The 24,050-nt window shown below is 42.8% G+C and overlaps 1 protein-coding gene across 3 annotated transcripts in view; it reads left to right on the forward strand.

The window, feature by feature from the left end:
* The window catches only part of col16a1 (collagen, type XVI, alpha 1), a 90,807-nt gene that overhangs the window by 27,699 nt on the left and 39,058 nt on the right, over positions 1-24,050 (forward strand). For 2 of the 3 annotated variants that reach the window (XM_049602674.1, XM_049602677.1), the window contains exons 5-14: positions 3,258-3,381; positions 4,087-4,368; positions 5,654-5,734; positions 12,063-12,131; positions 18,636-18,668; positions 22,764-22,799; positions 22,894-22,944; positions 23,228-23,260; positions 23,421-23,465; positions 23,902-23,940. In XM_049602674.1, coding sequence (XP_049458631.1) covers positions 3,258-3,381; positions 4,087-4,368; positions 5,654-5,734; positions 12,063-12,131; positions 18,636-18,668; positions 22,764-22,799; positions 22,894-22,944; positions 23,228-23,260; positions 23,421-23,465; positions 23,902-23,940 — 793 coding nt within the window. The remainder of the gene's footprint in view (positions 1-3,257; positions 3,382-4,086; positions 4,369-5,653; positions 5,735-12,062; positions 12,132-18,635; positions 18,669-22,763; positions 22,800-22,893; positions 22,945-23,227; positions 23,261-23,420; positions 23,466-23,901; positions 23,941-24,050) is intronic. The other variant, XM_049602675.1, reaches the window with a different exon arrangement.

The raw sequence follows: 24,050 nt of genomic DNA on the forward strand, positions 1-24,050 counted from the left end.
TTTCAGTGAGGTATGTATAATACATTCAGGGATAGGAAGCCTCTCCACTGAAAGCTGTTGATTCCAGCTCAGTTAGAAACCGGTACAAGGGTGCCTATACACCTCTCCAGGTGATATCCCATCTTAAACCAGAGATCTGCTTTTTCAACATTAGATTTCCTCTCCTCCTCATCCCCTGTGCCTCTCTGGCTTGCACTGACTTTCTTCTGCCTCTCTTTAAAAAAAAAAAAATAAGAGAAGCAGAAGTAACTTTCTCTCAGAGTTGGGAAAGGCTAGATCTGAATCTGTCTGGCCCATACTGAGTGATTTATCTCCCCACTGCATGTTTGTGTATATATGTGTGTGTGTGTGTGTGTGTGTGTGTGTGTGTGTGTGTGTGTGCGTGTGTGTGTGTGTGTGTTTCTGTAGTTTTTTTTTTTACAGGACACTGAATGTAATAGGCCAAGGTGAGGTACTTTCAACTTAAAAGTCAATAGTTTGTGAGTGGTTTTGTGCCCTGCAGCTCATGTCACTAATGGACAGCAAAACAACTTTATTCTCAACATCGGTCTCTCTCTTTCTTTCTCCATCCATCTGTCTGTCTGTCTGTCTTTCTTGCACACACTTTACTTCCATCTTCATATTGTCTGCCTAAATACTGCTCCGTGGATTAATTGGTATTAAAATCTAATGCATTTTCATATTATACCCAGAAATTCCTTGTCCCTCGCCGTAGCTTTCTCCCCTTCTCCACCTCCCTCTGTCTCTCTCTCCCCAGGTCTCTGGGTGAGTGCTTTTCTTCCTCACCTCTTCTCCTACTCATCCTCTTTTTGTTTTGACGTCCTGTAGTTGGCTGTTTTCCCTTGGATCATCCCTTAGTCATAAATCACTGTCACCCCACTTCTAAGAGCGGGAAACCAGCTGCCAGCATCAACAATTCTGTGTGTGTGTGTGTGTGTGTGTGTGTGTGTGTGTGTGTGTGTGTGTGTGTGTGCAGAGAGAGAGAGAGAGAGAGAGAGAGAGAGAGAGAGAAACAGAGCAAGAGAGAATATTTCAAAGTGTTCACCATCTCAGTGAGCATGCATTTCACTGGGCTTGTTTGTGAACCCTTCATCTCTCAATACATCTACACACATCCATGCAGTGAATATTCCAATGTGTGTGTACTTGTGTGCTCAGATGCCCTTGACCAAAACTGAGGGATGAGGCTCGCTGGACTATATCTTCTGGGAAAATTAATGCTAGGGGGTTACACACAGCTTTGCATTACTACTGGCTGCAGTCACAGAACGAGGGGGAGAAAAAAATAGGGAGAGAAAACAATGCGAAGAATATAAAGATGCTCGCACAGGAACCGCACATAATATTTACTTTGTCACTGTGCTCTCGAGGACATCAAGGAAAGTTATGTGAAGCCAAAAGTTGTCTTAACTTGTCAGCTCCCTGGCTACCCACTGCATTTATGTCAAGTTAGATATATAGTCTTAATGTTCCAGGGTGAATTTTAGTTTCCACAGCTTGCACATGTTCATATCTCCAATGTCAAAAGTACAAAATAAAGCAAATATACCTGGACACTGACATATATGTATTCATGCTTCTACATGTATACTCTCACGTGCAGATGTACACACACATACAGCACAGACACATTGAACACATTTTAAATTAACATGCCCAGCATTGTTCATCTATGGCTTTCTGAAAAGGGACAGTTCACCCTGAGACATTTGGTATAGTACCCTTAAAACCTGTACGTAACCTGTATGGAAATGCATCTAAATCCTGGATATGTTTTGCATTTTCACCACAGACAGGGCTCTTAAATGTAGACAGGGTTGTTACAAGATGGTAAAAGCCACATAGTGGACACAATGGAGGACACTGAATCTTTTCTGTTCTTTCTTCCTGGTATGTGGCTGTTTATTACAAGCAGGACATAAACTTTGTCTAATTTTGTTTGAAAGGCTGCGGGCAGCGAGGAAAAACAGTGCTGACAAAAACCAAGACAGTTTGGAAAATGCTACAGTGCTTCTTTGGTGTTTGCAAAACAACAATGTGTCTCTTGACTAATCCACTGACCGCAGTGTTTCCAGTGCCAAAAAAATACATTGGAACAACTTAACAGTAATGCCTCTCACCGAAAACCATGACCCAGTTGCTCAAGATAACCCACAGAACTTGTTGTGAGCAGATTCATGTAGCAACTACTTTCTTTCTACGAAACTACACCCACCAACTGTATCACTGTGCAGGAGGAAGCGTGCATCTACTCATGGACAAGAAGCTTGTGCTCGTGATAGTGCAAAATGTAAACATTATTAGCGTCCTCCTCGGTTGAGCTGTGATCTTAGCTAGCTCAGTGGTGCCAGGTGAACTAGCAGTAGATGCATGCTTCCTTCTGTGTGGCGATACAGTTGGCAGTTGTAGCTCAGATGAAAGAAATAATTCCTACATGAATCTGCTCACAACAAGTTCTGTGGGTCATCTTGAGCAACTGGGTCATGGTTTCTGAAAAGAGACACTGCTGTTAAGTTGTTCATGTAGGAATTATTTTCTTTCTTCTGAACTACAACTGCCAACTGTATCGCCACGCAGAAGGAAGTGTGCATCTACTGCTAGTTCACCTGGCACCACTGAGATCACAGCTCAACCAAGGAGGACACTATTAATGTTTACATTTTGCACTATCAAGAGCACTAGCTTCTTGTCCATGAGTAGATGCACGCTTCCTTCTACACGGTGATACAGTTGGTGGGTGTAGTTTGGTAGAAAGAAAATAGTTCCTGCAAGAAACTGCTCACAACAAGGTCTGGGGATTATCTTGAGTAACTGAGTCATGATTCGTGAAAAGAGACATTGCTGTTGAGCTTTGAGCACCACAAGCCAAGTGCTATCTAGTTCCATTATATTCGAGAGAAGGCAGACATCTCTACAGCCGATATCTCCAACACCTGGCAACTCACACCAGAACAATCTAGACTGATAAGTAGCACTACAGGTAAGAGGAAAAATACACCTGTATGAAAGAGCATGAAGAGCAGACTGAGAGGGTCACCAGTGTCATTTACAACATCTTTTTGTTAGCAAATGCCCACAGTGGTAACACTCTACACTTCCAGTTTGTAAAACAGGCTTGATGTTTGCAGTCTCCACGGCCAAGCCAAGATAACCCTGATGACATCATCAGGAGTTCCCCTCAAAAACCTCTCCTGTACTTACACATAATGTCTGGAGAAGTGTCGTGTCTCTGACTTTTCTGAACTTCTGTGTTCCAGTCAGGTGTTTCCTAATGGCCTACCAGAGGAGTTCACCCTGATCTTCACTCTGGCGTTAAAGAAGGCGGCCCTGAGAGACACCATCTACCTCTTCCAGATATCTGATCAGGAGGGATACCCACAGGTGCAGCTTGCTCTGTTTCCTCATTACTGGTTTCAAAAATCCCTGCATCTTTTTCTCCGCTGCCTCTCTTTTCTCCCATCACTATTCCATCCCTCTCTTTCTCGATCTTTTACCTTTTATTCATCACGCCTTTTGTCTATTCGTTCCCCCTGTCTCTCATCTTTCTTTTGCATAGTCATCCACTTTCACCCTTCGATTTCTTCACTCCCTTGACACCTTTTCAATTCTCGCCCCCTTTTCATTCCACGCGCCTTTTGTCCTCCCTGTATTCTCCATCGGATTCCCCTCCTTCACATTCGCTCCCTGTCTCTCTGTCGCTCTTCCCTCCATCATCTTCCACTTTCCTCTTTCATTCACCTTCATTGTTATTCATGTGTGTTCCATGATGAAGCACTGGAGTCCCTCAAAGTCCCCATAATCACTAAGAGTCTGAGGCCAGATTTAAATACTCAATGTGTATGATGGATGAAGGCCAAGTTGCCTCATTAGGAGTGATTGATTGGCTGTACCACTTGTGTGTGTAATTAATATGTCTTCCCCTATACCTCATCTCAGCTACTGTGTTCTACAGCTTTGTTAGGCAGTAACAGCATGTACATATCACTCTTTGCAGTCAGACAATGAGAGATACAGTTCATTTTTCACATGTATTGACACACTGAACACATTGTTTGGTGTTTAATTAGCTCTTGTCTCCAAACGCAGCTCTCTTTAGACCTCAGCGGCCCTGAGGGCACCCTGTCCCTGCGTGCCAGAGGGGTAGACCCCACAGCTGACCAGGTGAGCTGCGTTTTCAACGGGGAGGGGGTCGAGGCCTTGATGGACTTGAGCTGGCACAAGGTGGCCCTCAGCGTGCAACATGGAGCCGCCTCCCTCTACATGGATTGCAACTCCATTGAGACCAAACCCCTGGAGCCCCGTGGAGATGTGCTCACTGATGGACACACTCTGCTGGGCATCAAGGCTTCAGACGCGGGGCCTGTGCAGGTAAGACTGTATGGAGAAAGCAAATACGGAAATCAGTCATCGATTAGTCGACTAATCGATGACTAATCGACTATTAAAATAATCGGTGACTATTTTAGTAGTCGACTAATCGGTTTGAGTCATTTTTCATAGAAAAGCACTATAAAAGTACCCCAAAATTACGTCATCTAATGTCTTGTTTCATACTTACTGCAGCTTCTTATGTTCAGATATTGGCAGCTTTACACACTCTCCCATGATGGTGAACTAAAACCCTTTGGCGTGAGTATGAAACAAGACATTAGATGACGTAATTTTGGGTTTGGACAAGACAGACCGACATTTTTCAACATTTTAACACATTTTTCGATGAAATGATTAGTCGACTAATCGAAGAAATAATCGACAGATTAGTCGACAATGAAAATAATCGTTAGTGGCAGCGCTAAATCAGAGGAGTGTTTGTGTGAGCTTTTGATTAAATATGCAGTGTGTGGCTGCCCCATCTTGGCTATTGAATCGCTTTTGATCAAGTTTAAGCTCTGCAATGTAAATGTCAACTGAACTTACTGTTTGAAAGTGTGGTGACCTTTAGTCCCTCTCTGTATGAAGAACAAACAGTTCTTGTCTGTTTTGGAAGTGTTTTGAATGAACCAAATTCCCTTACTGGGACCTGCACCATGGAGAATAACATGGTAGTGCTTGGTTGTGTAATGTAATTCAGCGTACCCTTGGCATATACAATTTTTATAACAAACCAGGCTTTTAACAGACCCCCCTGTTTCAAGCAAAAAGGACACAGTGAAATATTTCTCATGAACCAGCCTCCCATTGGGGCATTTGTATGTGTATATTAACATATGTGTGTGTGTTTTAGACCACAGACTTTGCCCCCTGATGTGCTGTTTCCTTTAAAGCAATCTCATTCAATCCTGATTAAAAAAAGCGAGCAGCCAACCTGGGAGAGGGGGCCTGTAGTAAGCCGGGAATATTAAAGCTGAGCAGATCCAGTAATCCAGGCACTTAGTTTGCGATCAATTAACCGGCCTAGTTGGAGAGCAGGCGGGGTGTTTTGTCAGTGAAGGGAGGAAGTGTTCAGACCTGAACGCACACACAAAGACACGCATGCAAACCCTCTGACAAAGTGCTGTCCTAATACTTTATGTAAATGAGAAATTAATTGGCTCTCCGCCTTGTTTACCACCTCATTTAAACTTTATTTACATTATTAGATTAACAAAGTAGAGGACGTATTGAGACGTACTTGTTAAATACATCCTCCTCTTTCTCTCCCTCTCTTTCATAGATGGACATTCAGCAGGTGATGCTGTACTGTGACCCGTTCCTCGCCATGCAGGAGGCCTGCTGTGAGATACCTGGGGCACGGGTGAGACAGGCAACCCTCACTAACTGATACACAGTAATGATGGATTCACAACTGCTCTGCACTGTGTTCTCACCTGCATCTTCCTCTATAATGCAAGGATTGGTGAACCTGGAACAGGGCTGCATGATATGAGTAAAATATGGGATAAGGTTAAATATTGCAGCAACAATTTTACTTGCTATAAATAATCAGATATTAAAGTCAGTTTTCTGTTGCTGTCGGTATACTGCTAGAATACAACTAATTGCCTGTTGAACAAAAAGGAAATTATTTTGAACATTAGGTAACTGAACAAATTGAAATATGAACTAAACACAAAAGGCACCAATAAAAAAGAAAGATAGTTGCATTTTAAAGCAGTTTTTCACTGATGCTCTCTTTCAGCTAACTCAGAAAAAAATACCTGAGTGCTATGTCGAAGTCTTTCCTGTTTATCATGCATAAAACAATATGTTGTACAACCCTGATCTGGAATTTAAACGAAAAGTTCATCCTCTTGGGAAATTTTATTTGCTCTATGGCAGGGAGTAAGATGAGAAGATACATATCACTCTTGTGTCTGGAAAGTGAATACCAAGCTTGAGCTAGCAGCTGGTTAGCCAGGCTAACTTTTCCCCTTGTTTCGAGTTTTCATGCCTCTGTGCCAGAGCCATAAGTCTGTATGTCTGTGCCATTCTTGTGAATCCAATATCTCAAGAACGCTGGATGGAATTGCTTCAAATTAGGCATAGACTACCACTTGGACTCTGCGATGAAGTGATTAGCTTTCAGTGGTCAAAGGTCATTGATCTCATGTCTGTCTTGTTCCTATGAACCGATGTCTCAAGACGGCCTTTAAGAAATTTCCTCAAATTTAGTACGAACATCCCTTCGGACTTAAGGTTGAACTGATGAGATTTTGGTGGTCAAAGGTCACTGTGACCTCACAAAACACCTTTTTGGCCGTAGCTCAAGAAAAAAGCTGCTAATTATGCCAAAATTTCACACAAATGTCTAAAGGAATAAAATGATAAAGTGAAGCCATTTTATATCCAAAATGGCAAAGGTCAACTGCATTTTGACATCATAACGTTCTGCTAAAATACTTGTCCGACCATTATTCAACATCATAACTCAGGAACAGAAGATTTGGTCAGATACTGAATTGATGACACTAATCTGGTAGCCTGGCGTGTCCAGACCCAATTCGCAAAACGCGAATGGGTCTGGACACGGAGTGTACATTTCCTCTATTCCCGAGGGGCGGTATCAACGGCTGTCACTCAAAGTGCCCCTTCACGCAATTGGAAAGGCGGAAAACCAATCAGAGTAAATGAAACATGTGACGTAGTCTAGCACAACGCCACTGTAAACAGACCAGAAAGCTGCAGCGGAGATGAGCTGTGATGATGTCTGGGAAAGAGTGTTGCTGTCTTTGCAGATTTCCTCCTCACTGTGGACTCCGAGTTGCATGGCTGTGATTCCCAGCTTGGTTGCTTCCCTGACCTGCTCCTCCGTGAGAGCAACTAGCGGAGAAACAAAACCCCGTAGGAAGGACGGGAAACACATCCTTTTTTCAATAAAAGCTTTCAGTGCAGCCATTTGTTCTGCTTTTAAAGAAAATGTGCATTCCAGTTCGTTCAACACATTTACCATCGCAGTTTCAAAATCAGTAGCCATGTTGGTTGTTTACAAAATGCATTCGCTCCGGTCCTTGTCCCTCCTATTCTGATGACGTGATTTCAAATAACCCGCCCCAAAGTAATGAACGGTCGTGATTGGCTTGGTAAGCTTTTACCGATGCCAGAATGCCAGACTGATCTGCCAAGTTCCCATATGGACCAAGTATGGAGTGTGGACTGGTAGCTGGAGAGGTGCCAGTTCGCCTCCTGGGCACTGCTGAGGTGCCCTTGAGCAAGGCACTGAACCCCAACTGCTCAGGGCACCTGTTCATGGGCAGCCCCCTCACTCTGACATGTCTTGAATTAATTCAACTTGACTTTTTCACAGAGGCATGCAACGGCGAGGTGGTAACTATAGTTTGTGCTAAGCTAAGCTAACTGGTTGCTGGCTGTAGCTTTATGTTTTATACACTGTATATGAGAGCAGTGTCAATCTCATGTTTCTCCATAAGGGGCTTGGACCTCTTATGAAGTCCCTTACCACCTCAAAGTATTGGTCTTACCCCAGTCTTCACATGGAGCTAAGGTGGAGTATGAGTGGAGCAACATCATCGGGGGAAAATGCTTTGCTTTGGCTTCAAATTTGTTTCTTTAGAGGTTTCAGGCTCACACAAATCTAAGCCTCAGTCAACAGGCGCCAGCCACTTTGCTTGGAGAAATTTGGAGCAACGTCTTCCCTCAGTGAAACCTAATCCAGACCTAATCTAGTTATTTGCTGGAAGGTAACTGTGCAACAGCTGCAAGAAGAGCTGAGTTTGCGTTATCATAATCAGCCATAAACAGTCTCTGCATTTGCTCTGGAGGCTTATTCTTGTTAATCAGCAACACTTTATCTTCATAATGTGTTATGCTCAATTATTTACTTCCTACACATTTGAGGTGGTCAGGAAGAAGGAAAAACTTAGATTGTGATATGTGGGAAAGCCCTTACTGCATAGCACTCTGTCAATTATGTAACTTAACCTTTGGCAAATATGAAAAATGCCTGTCTTATGTTGGTTAACACAGTGTTCCTCAAAAGCTTTGTTTAACACAGGGTAGTATGTATATAAATAGACTGGGGCTCAGAGTAATTCCATTGTGTGTAATTATGTCACATCAACTGCGGTTTGCCAATATTGTTTGTACTTCTAAAGTGTGACTAAAAGCCTAATTGAAAGTATCACTTGCTCTCTCTTGCAGCCTCAGAAATACAATTTTCCACACTATTTCCTTTTCTTTATATTTCTCTTTCTTTGCCTTCTCTTGATGTGTATTTTTTGTGCAGTTACTGTTTGCAGGCTTCAGAGAAATAGAAAACAGATTCACTGGACCTAAATACAACAGCATGTTTCTGTTAGACAGACAAAAACAGAGCAAGTGATTGTTCAGGTATGGAAAGAATTGCAAACAGTCAGTTCCTGGGTTTATTTTTAAGCTGGAGGTATTTTTGTGCTCAGCCAACTTTTTGTCAGAATTCTCCAGGGTGTCTGTGCTTGTGCGTGCATGAGTAGGTGTCTTTTTCATTACCAAATGAATTTTTGAGAGGGATACAAATAGGGTGAGAAGTTCCCTCAGAACTTTGAAACTGTAGAGTCCTCTTGAGGGAGGACCGGATGCTGTGGAATTGTTGATTAGAGGGTTTGAAGAAGGAAACCTCTTCTCCTTTGCTCAAGGCATGTGTGCTGCAGGGCTCCCTGCAAGCTGCGTTTGAAAATGGGAAGTGGAGGAGCATGTGTACGCATATGTATGTAGACACCAGCCTGCATGCTCACACACCCGTGAAGGCTACAGCCTCTTGAAACACAAAGGAAAGAGATAGACCTGCTAGGTGTCAGTTGCTCTGACATTGTGGCCTGACTGCTATCGCCAGTGACCTTTTTCAGGATCCCTGCAGCCCTGAGGTTAGAGGCTGTTCCTGAGCATCTCAGTGCTGATCTGGTGTAACTATCTTACGGACCTCAGCTCCCACTTTGCAGGAACTTACAGTCCTATTTGATTCTGTTTCCATACCAGACTGTGATGTTCCCCATATGGACGCTCTTGATGGTGCAGACATAGAAATCCCCAAGTATTTGAGGGAATACCCAGAATTTCCGACAGCATCTGAGATGAAACAGCCTGCGCCTTGCATTTCTCCCCACTGAGTCAGTATTCAGCTCACAGTTCAGGCTGTTGAAGCTATCCACCCTCCCCACCGAGGACCCACTGACATTCAGGGGGCATAGTTCCTTTCCGGCCTCTTTCCAAAGTCCACTATCAGCTCCTTAGTTTTGCTGATGTTCAGGAGCAGATTGTTGTCCTGGCACCAGCAGGTCAGATCCTCTACTTTGTTTCAGGTGGGCTTTTTCATTGTTATCTGTGATCACGCCGACCACAGCTGTGTCATCGGAGGTGGGTGCACAGTCATGTATGTACAGGGAGTACAGCAGGGGGCTCAAAATGCAGCCCTTGGGTGCTCCAGTGTTAAGGATGAATGTGGAAGCAGTTTGTCCATCCACCCTCACTACCTGCAATCTGCTGGTCTGGAAATCAATGAAATGATCTGGTTCTGGTTAACATACCATCGATAAGATGTCACTCTTATGAGTTTTACATTTGTTTCAATTTGAAAAATGTATTTAAATAAACCCAGTTCTGGATGAGTACTGTTTTTTGCTGCGGTCCGATAATATTGGTCTATCACTGTGGTTCCATGGTAAACGTTTTACCTGCTAAACATCTGCATGCTAGCATTGTCAGTGTGAGCATGTTAGCCTGCTGATGTTAGCTTAACACACCGTAGTGCTAAAGTACAGCCTCACAGAGCTGCTAGCATGACTGAACACTAGTGCTGGGCAATATGACCCAAGATTCTGGTGCTTTCATGATATGCCACTGTATTTTTTTAAATTGCATTATTCATTTTTTTGCATGGTTGGGCCTTTATTTAGGTTTATAGTGGCTTATTCTGCCATCAGGGCTCCATAGAGTACCTTTAAAAACATTTCAATGCCATCATAAATATACCAAAGACTTTGTTTGCTATCGGGTTTGCTTGGCCCGACTGCATTAAACAGTTGCAGAATATAATATAATTTTTTATTGTGGAAAGTACAATTCCCAGCAAGCATTTTTTGGTGTAAAAAACATCTAATAGGCGTCTACATGAAGACCTGACGTCTAGGCTAAATCACAGCTGAAATTTGGTAGACATCTAACCATAGCCAAAGTGTAGACGTCATCAATTACACAGCTATGTAGAGACCATGTCCAAAAAATGGAGATAAACATATTTTAATTACTGTTGACTCTCCATACGTGATTGAATATCATACTGCACGCCATCTACAATGGCGAAAATTACATTTAATCAATTTCAAAATTAAATCGGCTAGATTTGGGTTACATGTAGCTAGACTAAATCGGAGCTAAATATAGCCAATACATTTAAATCATGACTATTGCTTGCTGGGAACACAGTAAAAACAGAACTTTAAAACTGATGTGTCAGAAACTTCAACACTGCTTATTTTTCAAAATAAAATATTTTGAAATTGTAGTGAAACACAGTAATCAAAGCCTTCAGTATATACATGTTTTTAAAATATTTTTGATGTACTCTGACAGCAGAGTTAGCCACAATAAACATATATACTCAAAGTATTTAGGTATTCAAGGAGGTATTTCTTAAATGATTTTTTTGTGTAAGTGTTGTGTAACATTAGGTTATGTAAGTGTTTTCGCCTCGTTAAGACATACCTTGATCTAGTATTTTAATCATTGCTCTGAGCCCCTCTTTTTCATCCGTCTGCATGTCGTTGCAGAGGAAGAGTGTTATTACTTTTGTATTGTCGCTCCCCCACTTGCTTTTTCTGTCAAAGGCAGTGCCTCAAGCAAATGCTGCTTTAAGCCATGTCTGACCCTTTGGTTCTACCGTTCCGCTGGCGCTACTGAGGGCCTTAAATCCAACCACAATAATTCCATATTTCAACCCATTTTCTGCTGAGGTGACGGTGAAGTAAGTTGATAGCGTTACCTCCACCAGCAACAACAGCGGCCCGACAAACTAATTTACGATGGATTTTTTAAAGCCAAAAAACTTCCAAACAGCAGCTCCTCTTTTGTGCACAAGTTCCTCAGGCGCACCTCTAGTCTTTGCACATCAGTGTAAACCTGTAAATGTACAATTAGGTCTATTGAATTGTTTATGTGTCACACATTGCGTGTCATGGGGTTTTCTCTGTTAAAGGGTTAGTGTGGGTTATCATTTGCTTTGTTCTAAAGTTCTAACCATAAGAAAAAAAGGGTATGTAGTTGATAGGTGTCCCTACTCCCACTCAATATGACATGTCCTTACTATCGTGCTCTTATCTGTTATTCGATGGACTGACAATATCTGAAAAATTCACATCATGTGGAAAATCAGTGCTGGTATACCGGATGAACCGATATACCACCCAGCCCTATTGTAGACTGTTTGTCTTGTCATAAATACAGCCATGATTTTTCTGTCTCCGTTATTTCTACAAGAAGGGACGTATCCCAGGAAAAACGGATTCTTACAACATTACAGATGTTATAATTTACAACAACTGCAGTAAGGTTAGATTTTTACATGATGCCCAGATTAGAATCACAGGATTCAGGTTGGACATCGGCAGTGCTCTTATACCTTGGCTTAAATTGTGTCTGTTGTGTGTTCGCAGTGCCCACCAGACGCTCCCAAGAGCCGCCGTGCTGCTGAGAATGATCTGTTGGAAAACACCTTTAACCAGGTAAATAAACAAAGAATGACACTTTAACAAAAGTCACTGATTAAAGTAAACACACAAGTTACACCATATAATGGACTGCATCTATATAGCTCTTTTCTAATCATAGCAACCAGTTCAAGCAGCATTCACACACTGGTAGCCACGGATACCATACAAGGTGCCACCTGCCAAGTGATAAATACTCACACACCTGTGGCGCAGCCATCAGGAGCAATTTTATGTTCAGTATGTTGCCCAAGGACCCCCAGACATGTAGACTGCAGGGGCCAGGGACTGACCCTCTGAACTTCGGATTCGTAAATGGCCACTCCACCTCCTGAGCCACAGTACAGACAATGGGCAGTACCATACACTGAAAATGCACATCATATGCTTTATTTACTGTAAAATCAATCATAAGCACTTCAGTTTGGTAACAAATAGAGGGAAAATGTTACTGAGTCTCCCACAAACACTGCCACTTCCATCATAAATTCTCACAACACATGGCTCCTATCAGGCACAGACATAACACATACAGACCCAGACAAGGACTTGGCCTCAAACGGCTTTGTTCTTGAGACAGTTTGAGTTGTCTGAGATGCTCCCGCTGGCAAGCAAACACTGGCCTGTAGGACTTTTACCAAATGGCTCAGTTGTTCTCCCTTGAAACTCTGCTGTGGAAAACATGTTTTCTACTCTGCTGTAGTCTTTAGCACTTCTGAGTTTTATGTGACTTCAGTTCGGTTAAATCTGCCGGTAGCAATCGTTCAAAGTGTCTGCGGGCAGCGCCGAATGCGTGACAAATGGAGCCTTACGCAACACATGGGAGCAGTTTTTCCACGAATTTCCGTGGGTTTTTTTTATGGCTGCTTCAATGCTGCATGATACATGAAGTTCGTCCAGTATAACGTTAAGGCAATTTATTTTTGTTTCCACAGCCGCTTGTTTCATCATTCATATTAATGGGATCTATATCCAATTATCTATTCATTAGGCCCTGGTGTTTGTCTTGTGGAGAGCTGGTGTTAACTTAGAGCTCTGGCAGACTTCAGGACACAGTAATCAATCCCATAGATGGTTTCAGCCAGACACAGTTAGAATAACTCAGGCATGCCATCTCTCTCTCTCCATTTCTTCCTCTCTCTCACCTGTAATTCTTTCTCTCCTCCTCTGCTATCAGTTGTTGCAGACTGTTTTAATATATGCAATATGATGTTTAGCCATATATAGTACAATATTCCACGCCTAGCACTGTCACCACCATTGTCCTCCGTACAGATGTGTACCTGCAATGAATGAGACACATTTCTGTCCTCATTTCCCATTTTTCTATCTATGCCACCTCCATTCTCTTTTGCCCCATTTCACATGGTGCTCATACATGCACAGACTAAGTTGAGTAGTTTCTATTTTTATCTGTATGATAGCTTTGTACACAGTAAATGAGCAGTGTAATCTAGATTCCAGCGCTCAGGCCAGATGTTACAGAGCCATAGCACTACTTCCATTAAACTAAGCCTCACTGAATGACAGCGTATTAAACACAGCATATGTGGAATGTAATGTGTTCTGTATGTGGAAAGAGTACTGCACAGTATTGCTCGTGAGCACAGGGTAAACTGGGGTCAAGATTTTGGAATAAGTTTTACACATGAAAGTCTGTTGTTGGGGAGTGCCACTCCATATGTGAGAAAAGTTGTATTAACCCTTTTGTGGCTCCAGAAGGAGCTTCGCAAAGTCAGACAAACTGCCTTAATTGATATAATTTAAGTCAGCCTTGGTTGTGTCTGATGACTACATGTTTCAAAAAGGTAAATAAAAGAAAAGTCTTGGATGTGGAGTTGGAAAAAAGTTAGCTTAGTTAGATCTCTGTAGCTCTTCATCTCTGCTTGAGGCCAGGGGCCAGTGTTGCCAACTCTTTTCCAATGAAAGTAGCAGTAGTTCCAAAAGTCCCTAAAAGATAAAGTCATATGCTCATTTGCATATTGGTGACATAATTGCGCATTAATTGAAGCATTAAATCCTCAACAAAATATTTGAATCACGTAAGAGCTATGGTGGTTATACTGTAGTGAGCCAGCTTCAAGTGCTTCCAATCCAGAGAGCAGGAGCGTCAACATAACCATAGAAACTCACTATGACTGAACTCCCACGATGAGCAGCATCTCTTGTCCAACTGCCTGTCCCTCACATAAACTGTATAAAAAGATGGACGACATGACAGCGCCCCATATGTGAAGCTGAAATATTTCAATCGCCCCCTGGTGGCTGGCTGCAGTATAGGTCATAAAGCCTGCCTTCTCCATGTTTGTAGATGGCACATGGGCCAAGGGACACATCAAGGTGGCAGTGTCTGTATCAGAGATATTTTAGCTTCACTTCCATACAGTGGGGGTAAGTGGAGACCGCCATCCACCTTTATATACAGTCTGTGGTCCCACACCTATTGCACAGAGGAGAGAGGGGGAGGGACTTAGCGCCAATGGCAGAAGAGCCACGGAGTGCAATTACTCTGAGCATCATGCATGGGAAATAATTTAAATAGAATATATTTCTCACTTTCCCTCTGATGTTCTGAATATGATTGGTTGTGTGTCATTTATTAGAAATAAAGTTGCAAAGGGGGTCCGAAAAGTCACAAAATCTAATGAGAAAGTCGCCAAGTTGGCAACACTGCTCGAGGCTGCAATAGCTAGTAAAGCACAACTAAATCTCCAACCAAATTGGTTTGCATTTTGGGTAATGTAGGTTTTAGTTTTGACAAGGAGGAAGAATGTGTAGACATGTGGTTCTGATGCATTAGTAGCAATTTTATAGGAGTGCAAAAGTAGTTATTTAAAGCAGTAGTTTGATATTTTTATTTGATTGATAATTTTAATTTGCTTTCTTGCCAAAAGTTAGATTGGAAGAGCGATACCACTCTTACATCTGTTTTGGAAAGTATGAAGTCAGTCTGTTCGGGACAAAGACTGGAAACAGCTAACCTGGGGAGTGAATTTGCATTTCCTAGCATAGCAACGGCATGCTTTGTCCTACTCTGCTTTACTCTGCCTCTGATTGGTGTACCCTAACCACAGCCAATCCCACTCCTCTTGTCTAAACCTAACCAACCCAGCCACCAAAGGCAATGAGTCAGTCAGACTGAGAGTAGGGCTGGTTATGGTTTTGCTCTCCTAGGAAATGCAAATTCACAGCCTGGGGAGCAAGTTAGCTAAATTAAATTAGCTTAGAAATGTTGAACTACGCCTTAAAGACTAGGAAAACCAATCTTATTCCACACTACAGTACAACACACATTCTGTCACTACTTGCTCCAGCTCTTCATCCAAGCTAATGATGCTTACCCTGAGCGAAATATTCAACCCAAGACATGTTTTTTTAAGTTTGCTTCACCCCATCAAACTAAATTGGATACACATTTCCCAAAAATCCAGCCTATATATCTGGCATCTTTTGGACTTCCAGTAGAATTAAGAATTAAGTTGGGTTTGCTGTACAATATAAGTTTGTAAAGACTGCCCTCTCTAGTATTAAGTAAGTATTATGGGATTAATATATTTATCAGACATACAGAAACAAACCACATCTTTCGGTGATGTTAAAAAATCTGTTGTTGCACCTACTAGTCGAATCAGGTTTGATGCAGAGGTGTGTATGTGTGTGTACCATTGCTTGTGTCTGTGTTTGGGTCACAGCACTTACCGCCTTCCTGAGGTATGACAAATCTCACCCACACTGTTTCTCATCATCCAGCACTGTAAACCTCTTTTTATTCTTGCTTTCAACCCAACTCCCAGCTGAAAGGTCAGCCAGTCCTCTGAGGACCCAAAGACTTCTTTGTGTCTTGTTTCCCAGGTCTCGGTGTGTTTCTACTTGACTTTTTATGTTGAAGTTTAAAACCAGCTGTAAAATGTCTTCTCTGGTCTCCCCTTTACTGAAACTCTTCCTTATTTCACTTGTTCTAACTCGCCGCCTTGAACAAATTGTTTCCGTTCAGCTCCAGTCCTTCCTCCCTGTTTCCTGTCGTTGATTTTTTTCGTTTGTCTGATTTGTAACTCTTTGCACAGCAGGATCCACCTCTTTATTTGCCTATGGGCTAACAGGGTACAGTACTCCTCCTCTCTACTCATCCTCTTTCATCTGCTTTTTTCACTAAGAATAAAGAATAGCTGTTAATGACCCGTGTGTGGAACCAAGACGGCCCTCATTTCTTCTTTCTTTGTTGTGTATCTGATGCAATGAATTGTAATGGCAACAAGGTTTAAATGGATGCGCTGCACATGCTACAGGAAAACAACAGATGTCATATGATGTTGATATTATGCAGACTTTCAAATGCAATTGCTGCCATTCTTGGGAACATCCTAAGAGATTCAGTTACTCTGAGCTGTAGCAGAACTGCCAGTGACTAGGAATACAAACTATGTGCTCCAAGGTTGAGAAGAGTGTTCGAAAATGTAGATTCATTTCTTGATACAATTTGAGGAAGAATTGCAGCCGATTTGGATGTCATCAGCCAATTTAACTGCCGTTATCTGTAGATTTTAGCCTCATTGATGGGCCTGCCACACCTACTATTATGTTCAACAGACATTATCACCCATTAAATAGCCATTTGCATATCCAAGGTTGTGAAACAGTTGCCATTATTAGGCCATTCAATGAAACGGTCACAGTTTCATTAGGCTTCACTTTTGTTAGTTTTAGAATAAACATATCATGGTGCCTTAGTCAAAAGCCATCTTTAAACAGGAATTGTGCAAATTTGCAGGAAAGCCCAATCAGTCTTCTTTCAGCATTGGCAGTATAAAAACAAAATCAGGCAGTACAGCAAAATGCTGCCTACCTACTTTTGTTTATACAGAATGCGTCTTTTTCGTGGCAATGGGGGGCGTGAGCAAGTAACAAAACGTGCAGCTCAGTGTGTGATGTAAACAGTGACGTGGGAGGGAAGCTGCGGCTGGTCAGTCCTTCAGCGATTCTCTCGTTAGTCGGCCAGTCCTTCACCGTCCCTGTCATCTGATGATTAATGGCCTCTTCGTTTGCGAGGGCAGGGAGGGTGCGCAATTCCTTGTCTCCCCAGTTGCTCATCTTTACTGTGTCTGTCAGGTTTGCGTTTCCCTCTTGCTATTAGCTGCTCGCTAATTGCTGCTATCAGCTGTTTCCTGTTTATCCACCACCAGTGGGTTGTACGTGCGGCGTCATCAACAGCTCCTCCCACAAGTCTTCAACAGCCCCTCCCGTTGTGGAAGGGCGCCTCTGTCTAAAAGGGTTCTGCCAATATGTCTACCCTACAAGGTGGAAAATTGGGCACTTCAGATCAACTCGCCAATCCAGCTCTGTGTGTCTAAACGCTCGCAACTTGTTGGCAAAATGGCCCAACATTCGCGGAAAATCTGGCAGTGTAAAAGGGGCTAAAGCAACCATCCTGGCTGACTTTTGGTTTCACATGGGAGACAATGGCCCTGTTTCCACCAAGCGGACGGTACAGTTCAGTTCGGTATGCTTTTTTTCAGTTTCTACTGTCAAAAGTTGTGGATGGTACCAATGGAACCATACTGTCCCCATTTTTGGTCCCCTGGGGTACCTAGCACACAGATCTAGTCCTAAAAGGTGGAGCTGTGAACACTGCAGTCTGGCAACACTAAACCCCTGAGCTTGCCTGAGAAGGACTAAATGCATTAACCCGCTATTTTTAAATATCCCACGGAGAGAGACTCTCACTGCTGTTTTATTTTGTTCTGAAAATGTCGATGTGCAGCCTCGTTCTGTGGACGATAAAAGAGGTGCAGACTTCCATCTGTGTCACTGGTAATGAGGAAATGCAGTGAGTGCTGGACGGAGCAGTGAGTGACAACAACCCCGCCCACATTTAAGGGTACTGTTTGAGGTGGAAAGGATAGGGTCTAGGTACCATGTCTGAAGTGTGACTTGTGGTTCCAAAGGTACCATACGGAAAGTGTTTGGTGGAAACAGGGCTAATGGCAACTCTCCTGGGTGAAAGTCCTGTGTTTGTTTGATCCATCCATCACCCCTCTCCCACCTTTTATTCTCCAGCACCTTCCTCTCTTGCTCCTGTCTGAATTATTGCGCTCACCAGTCGTTTCATGGCCTGATAATGGCCTTATGACCTTATAGTAGATGTGGCAGGCCCCTTCTAGTCCATCCCTACGATGCTTATAACCACTGATAACAGCCATTAAATGACCTGATAATAGCAGAACCGATTGAAAATTAATAAGTATGCTACAGTGCTGCCAAAATGGAGACAACCAGACTATGAATGTTCTTCAAAGCAACTGATTCAGTGTGTCTGAATGTTATTTGAGACAGTTTTGGTCATGGAACTGTCAACATCAATGATCAGTGTCTAAACATAGACAGAAACCAAGTTTGGACCAACATGAAGCCAAACATGGTCATATTGAGGTCATGTTCAGATGTGATGTGGAAAAAAGAAAAAGGCCTGATGTTTTCTTACTTCTTCTTTTTTTTCACCTTTTTCTGTCTTTCTACCAACAGGAGATTTTTGCATCAAAGGATCTGGCAGACAAAGTAAGCCTCTCTCACACACACAGAGACACACACACACACACACACACGTTTTTACAGTATTGAATTTCTAATAAGACTTGTGGGATGGCCCAGTGGCTCAGACCAGGATGGTTGCGTCAAATCAAGCCTCAAGCCACAGTCCAAACATGTCCATGTTCAGTTCAACTGGAGACTCTAAAAGTCCAGCGTGATTTAAAGAGAATAAATAAAGACATTTCCAATATGCATGTACTTCTGAGATTAAAATAGGAAGACAGTATGCAGGTCACATATGTACACCTATGTTGTATGTATGTGTGTTGTGCATGGGGTTGAAGAAAGTAGTCTATCTCTATTTCCTCCCCCCTCCCTCACACCTACCCAGCTTGCTGACTGACCGAGGACTGATTTACACCTCATTATGCGCAGAGTCTCAGTCGGGAGTTGCTGCTGCCTATTAATTTTGTCATTCACCTACAATGGGCATGTTCTGTTCACAAATAGAATACAAAACTCCAGACGCTTCATTATGTTGCTCCTGTGTGTGCTTGCTAATGCAGCTGGCCGCCTCCCCTGACTTCCTCAATGTAGGTTATTACCTGGGTTGGAGCGCAAGCTTGCCCTGCCACTGGGGGGCAAACGCTTGCAGAGAAACAAAAGTGACTTTTTCTTCTGTTCTGTGAATTTAATTTGGTCAAATAACACAGGTGACAGTTCTTTCAGGGTGAAAATAGGCAAAGTTCCCACAGGAATCCTTTGATAATACAACCTGATATTATGTACTGCAACACAGATCTAAAAAATATGCAGATCAGGCCTATATTAACATGATCATAACAATAAATGGTCTGAATACGGGGTGGATTTAGCTTCTGCTGCACAATCATAATGCTCAGTCAGAAACCAATTTTCATCACAGTGTTCATATCATGCTGCTTCAGCTATTCCTCTATAGCTCGTTCCGGCTACAACAGTGGCCCTAGGTTTTGTGAGTCAAAGAGCTCAGCAGGAATCTATTAACACAAAGGGCAATTTCAGAAATAAAATCCCAGCATCTACTTCCTGTCTTCGCCATTAGATCATGCATGAGAGTAAGTCATCATGCATTTAGGAGAGTGCACACAAGCAAGCACAACCTCAAATATAATCAGTTCTACATAGTTTGAAAATTACAACTGAGGCAAGCACTAATCTATGTTTATACTGGTATTAGATTTTCATTAGCCTGCCGGGTGTTGCCCTTGTTCTGTCAAGTCCTGGCAGTAAAAGATACATTGCCAAAAAATGAACCCATTGGGATGTTTAATAACAAAAAAAAAAATCAAGGCTTACTGACAGGATGTTGGTGCCAAAAATTCAGCCTGTCTTTTGAGATGTTTAATCTAATAAATGAGCATAGATGCTGGCATGCATAATGGAGAATGAGAGCCTCAGTATTTGAATGTTGGATGTGAAAAGCAAGGCTATTTGTTTGGATGATAGATACTTAAAGGGACAGTTCACAGGTTTCCTCTTAGTGGGGTAGTGCTATTCATAGATTGTTTTGGTGTGAGCTGCAGAGGGTTGTAGACATTGACATTAGAGATGTCTGTCTTTTTCTAAGTATAATGGAACTAGATGGCTCAACAGCAATGACACAGCACTACACCACCAACTGTATCGCCATACAGAAGCCAGCATGCCTCTTCTGCTAGCTAACTTTGCAGCAGCTCAGTCGAGGTGGTCGGCAGTAATGTTAACGTGTTGCACTCTCACAAGCTTCTTGTCCATGAGTAGATGCATGCTTCCTCCTGCGCAGTAATACGGTTGGCAGGTGTAGTTTGGTAGAAAGAAAATAGTTCTTACATGAAACTGCTCACAACAAGATCTGTGGATTATCTAGGGTAACGGGGTCATGATTTCTGGAAAGAGACATTGCTGTTTGTCATATTTTTTTATCACCATATTGGAGAGAAGGCAGACATCTCTCGAACAGTGGTTCCCAGTTGGTGGGTCGTGGTCCAAAAGTGGTTCAACGGCTCATTCTAAATGGACCGCAAGTGACTCACGAATGTGTCAAGTTGGTAAAAACACACTTTATTTGTAAGTACAGTAGATTTTCGGCACAGAGCTTTTATTTTGAAGTGCCGTTTCCTACTATAGAGTGAGTGACCAACAGACATCTACATGACAGTGACAACCAACTAGTGCAATGACGTGGCCAAACATAGGTGTGACGCTGCATGTATTAAACTGTGGGATCCTGAACTAATGACTAAGGACAAATGTGGACCCCGAGGCTGGACCAGTTGGGGACCACTGCTCTAAAGTGATACATAGCACTACAGGTGAGAGGAAAAATATGTATTTGTAATCTTAGGGTGAACTGTCCCTTTAAATATGACACATAGACTATTTGTGCCAAAACAAAAATTTGTATCCGGATGCCAGTAATAAAAACGGATACATTTAAAGTGCCACTATTTTAATGTTCATATATTACTAATGGAAGAAATGGCTATTTTTTAACATGGAAACGACTTTATGGTGATGAACGCACATTAAGTTATCACTGATGAAGTTTCTTTTAGCTCCACAGAGCGCTTAAGTGACTACAGCGTCATCCGGTGAACATGATGGAGTATTTAGCAGCTAAATTGGGATTGTTATTATTATTTCATTCTCTGGAGTCTATGAATTGTACTACCAACATTAATATACATAAAGACAACCCATTTATTATTGCCATAAGTTAACAATGCACAATGGGATGGTACAGGGATGGTACAACTGAATACAGTACAAGCAGCAGTCAACTTTTATTTATGCAAAATGGAAAGGAAGCAACCTCACAAGAGAGTCAGGAGGGGACAAGAGGAGAGGTTGAATCTCCTGGAGGACGAAGATCCAGATCCGAAACATCTGGAATGAGGCATGAACAGCCAGGGGTGGGAGTTAGAGAGAGGTCCCTGGATGACTGATGGTCCTGCTCAGGGAAGCCTGAGTGAAAAGAGAAAGGACAACAGGGAGAAAATAGGCTGAGAGGGAGAGAGGTAGGCACACAGTGTGGTTGCTCATTTGCTTGTGAGACAACAAATGAGAGATGCTGGGGTTTAAAGACAACCACTTCATCTCACACTGTGTAAATACTAAAAGCAAAAACCTATGGACGTAGCAACTTAACATTCAGTCGGCATAGTGTTGATGATTTTCAGAGATTCTCAATTCTGCTCCAATAATTAAGTGAGGGTAGTAACGACAGCAAAATGGGCTTAATTACAGGGATATGTTAGTGCCATTTTGTAACGCACGCTGCTGCTCTTTTAACAGCAATCTGAATTTTCCATTTCAAAGCTGAATGTAGAGAATAAACAATGAAGGCGAGGCTGCTGAGGTTTTAAGTGGAACTATATGAGGAGTCGACTAAGCCCACGGCCAGACAAGAGCTCGGAAAGAGTGACTCGTCATTGCAGCTGGCCGAGCCAGCCATTGATAGATTTGTAGCTAGCAGGTGGGAGGGTGGGTGGGTGGGAAGAGAAGAGGGAGAATTACACATTGTCTCTGTGCTTGTTACTCGCCTCCTTTCGTCGTCTCAGCAAGCTCACAGTCACTGCTTCAATATATGCAAACTTCCTGGTGTGTGAAAGCATGACTCCCAGAAACACCGGGTGGGAGATTCGGCTTTAATTACTTGCTTCCGCTAAAAATGCTTCAGTTATTTATAATGGTTATCCTTATTTGGCGTGTGTGTGTGTGTGCGAGTGTGTGTGTGCCCTCCTGTGAGGAGCAGCTGGTCTCCTCACTCCTCTGCTGTGGGAATCAGACATTCCTATTGATCTCCGTCTCCCATGGGAGCTGTGTGTGAGTGTGTGTGTATGATTGTATGTGTGTGCATGTGTGTGTGCGCGCGTGTGTGCCCACTTGCCCACCTCCCCTCCTTTTTAGCTGCATACTGTAGCAGCACAGAGGCTCAGCTCAGTTTAGTTTTGTGTAACAGTGCCACCACCTGGCGACTATAGGAACTGCAGCCCATTTTACTTCACAAACTTCCTTTTACTCAGACACACAGCTCGTTGAGTGAATATTAAATACAGTTTGATAATAATTCTTTCTTTCTCTTTGTCTGTCTGTCTGTAGTGTGGTGGTTGTTTATACCTGAATAGGGAAGAAAATGTAAGGATCGCAGATCTTTACTTTCACTTCTTGTCATTAGAGCATGTCAAACGCACACTACTGTGGGGTGTTTATTTATGTGTGTATGTTGCAGGTATTAAATCTTGGAGGAGTTGCTGGGTTGAAAGGGGAAAAAGGTGACCGGGTGAGTATGAAAGACATGTACAACACATACACAAATCTGTGTGTAGTCAGACTAATATCAGTGGAATGTGTGATGTCATCACTCATGCCCGGACACGCGTGGCGCTGAGCACTGATATCTGTCTTCATACGCACTCATACACACAAAGACTGTGATGCCGCTGTAGTCTAATATGATGCTGGCTATGGACCAATCCAGCATCTAGCTGATATGCATTCTTCAGTCGCTCGCTGATTCTGTTCCTCACCCACAAGCAATCATTCTTCTTCTCTCTCCATCTCAGGGTGATAGCTGTTCTGGCTCCCATTCAGGTCCAGTAAGTAACTTTTCCTCTGCGTCTCACTCTCGCACCGTGCCTCCGTTTTGCAACAAAAAGCATTGTCTCATTATTTGGCATGCAGCACAGTACGATCCTGAAAATTAGCCAATAAAGTTGTCTGTGATAATACATGCCAACCAAGTGTCTCTAACCTCAGTGCACAGAGGGACCCAAGGGCCAGAAGGGAGAGAAAGGCGAGTCGGTGAGTGCCAATCTTCTGCTACAGGTTACAGCACAGCATCCCACCGCCTCCCAACCTCACCAACCCTTCAGCTTTTTAGTTTGGTCCCTATTCAAAAACCACATTTTCATTTTGCATCCGGTCCTGGTTTTCATTATGGAGTTGGAATGAGTTTGTGCTTTGTATGTTTATTTACCACGAGTGTGTGTGACTTATGTGTGCAGGTGTGTATGCAGATGCATCTAAGTATACGTGTGATGCATCTGATTTGTCTGTATGTCCTCGCGTGCCTGTTTGTCTCGGGTTGTGTGAATGGAGCATATGGGTCCTGCTGGTAGTCCATACGGGTTGCCGACTGGTCACTCTGTTGTTTGCTATGCTCCAGTGGTGTGTGTGTGATGTCTCTTTAGAGCCAGGTCATTGATCTGGGTCTTGTCTCCATTCCTCCTCTCCACAGGCACAGCCTGCCAACTGGGGCGAAGCAGCGGGGTACAAGGTGAAAGGTTTAAGAAACATTCGGCGATGAATAATGAAGATCTGACCTTTTTAATGTTCATCTAATTAATTCATAACCTCTTATTATTTTTGACTCAGCCCTCTCTCTGC

The sequence above is a fragment of the Epinephelus fuscoguttatus genome, linkage group LG17 (assembly GCF_011397635.1).
Source record: "Epinephelus fuscoguttatus linkage group LG17, E.fuscoguttatus.final_Chr_v1".
Classification (NCBI taxonomy): domain Eukaryota; kingdom Metazoa; phylum Chordata; class Actinopteri; order Perciformes; family Serranidae; genus Epinephelus; species Epinephelus fuscoguttatus.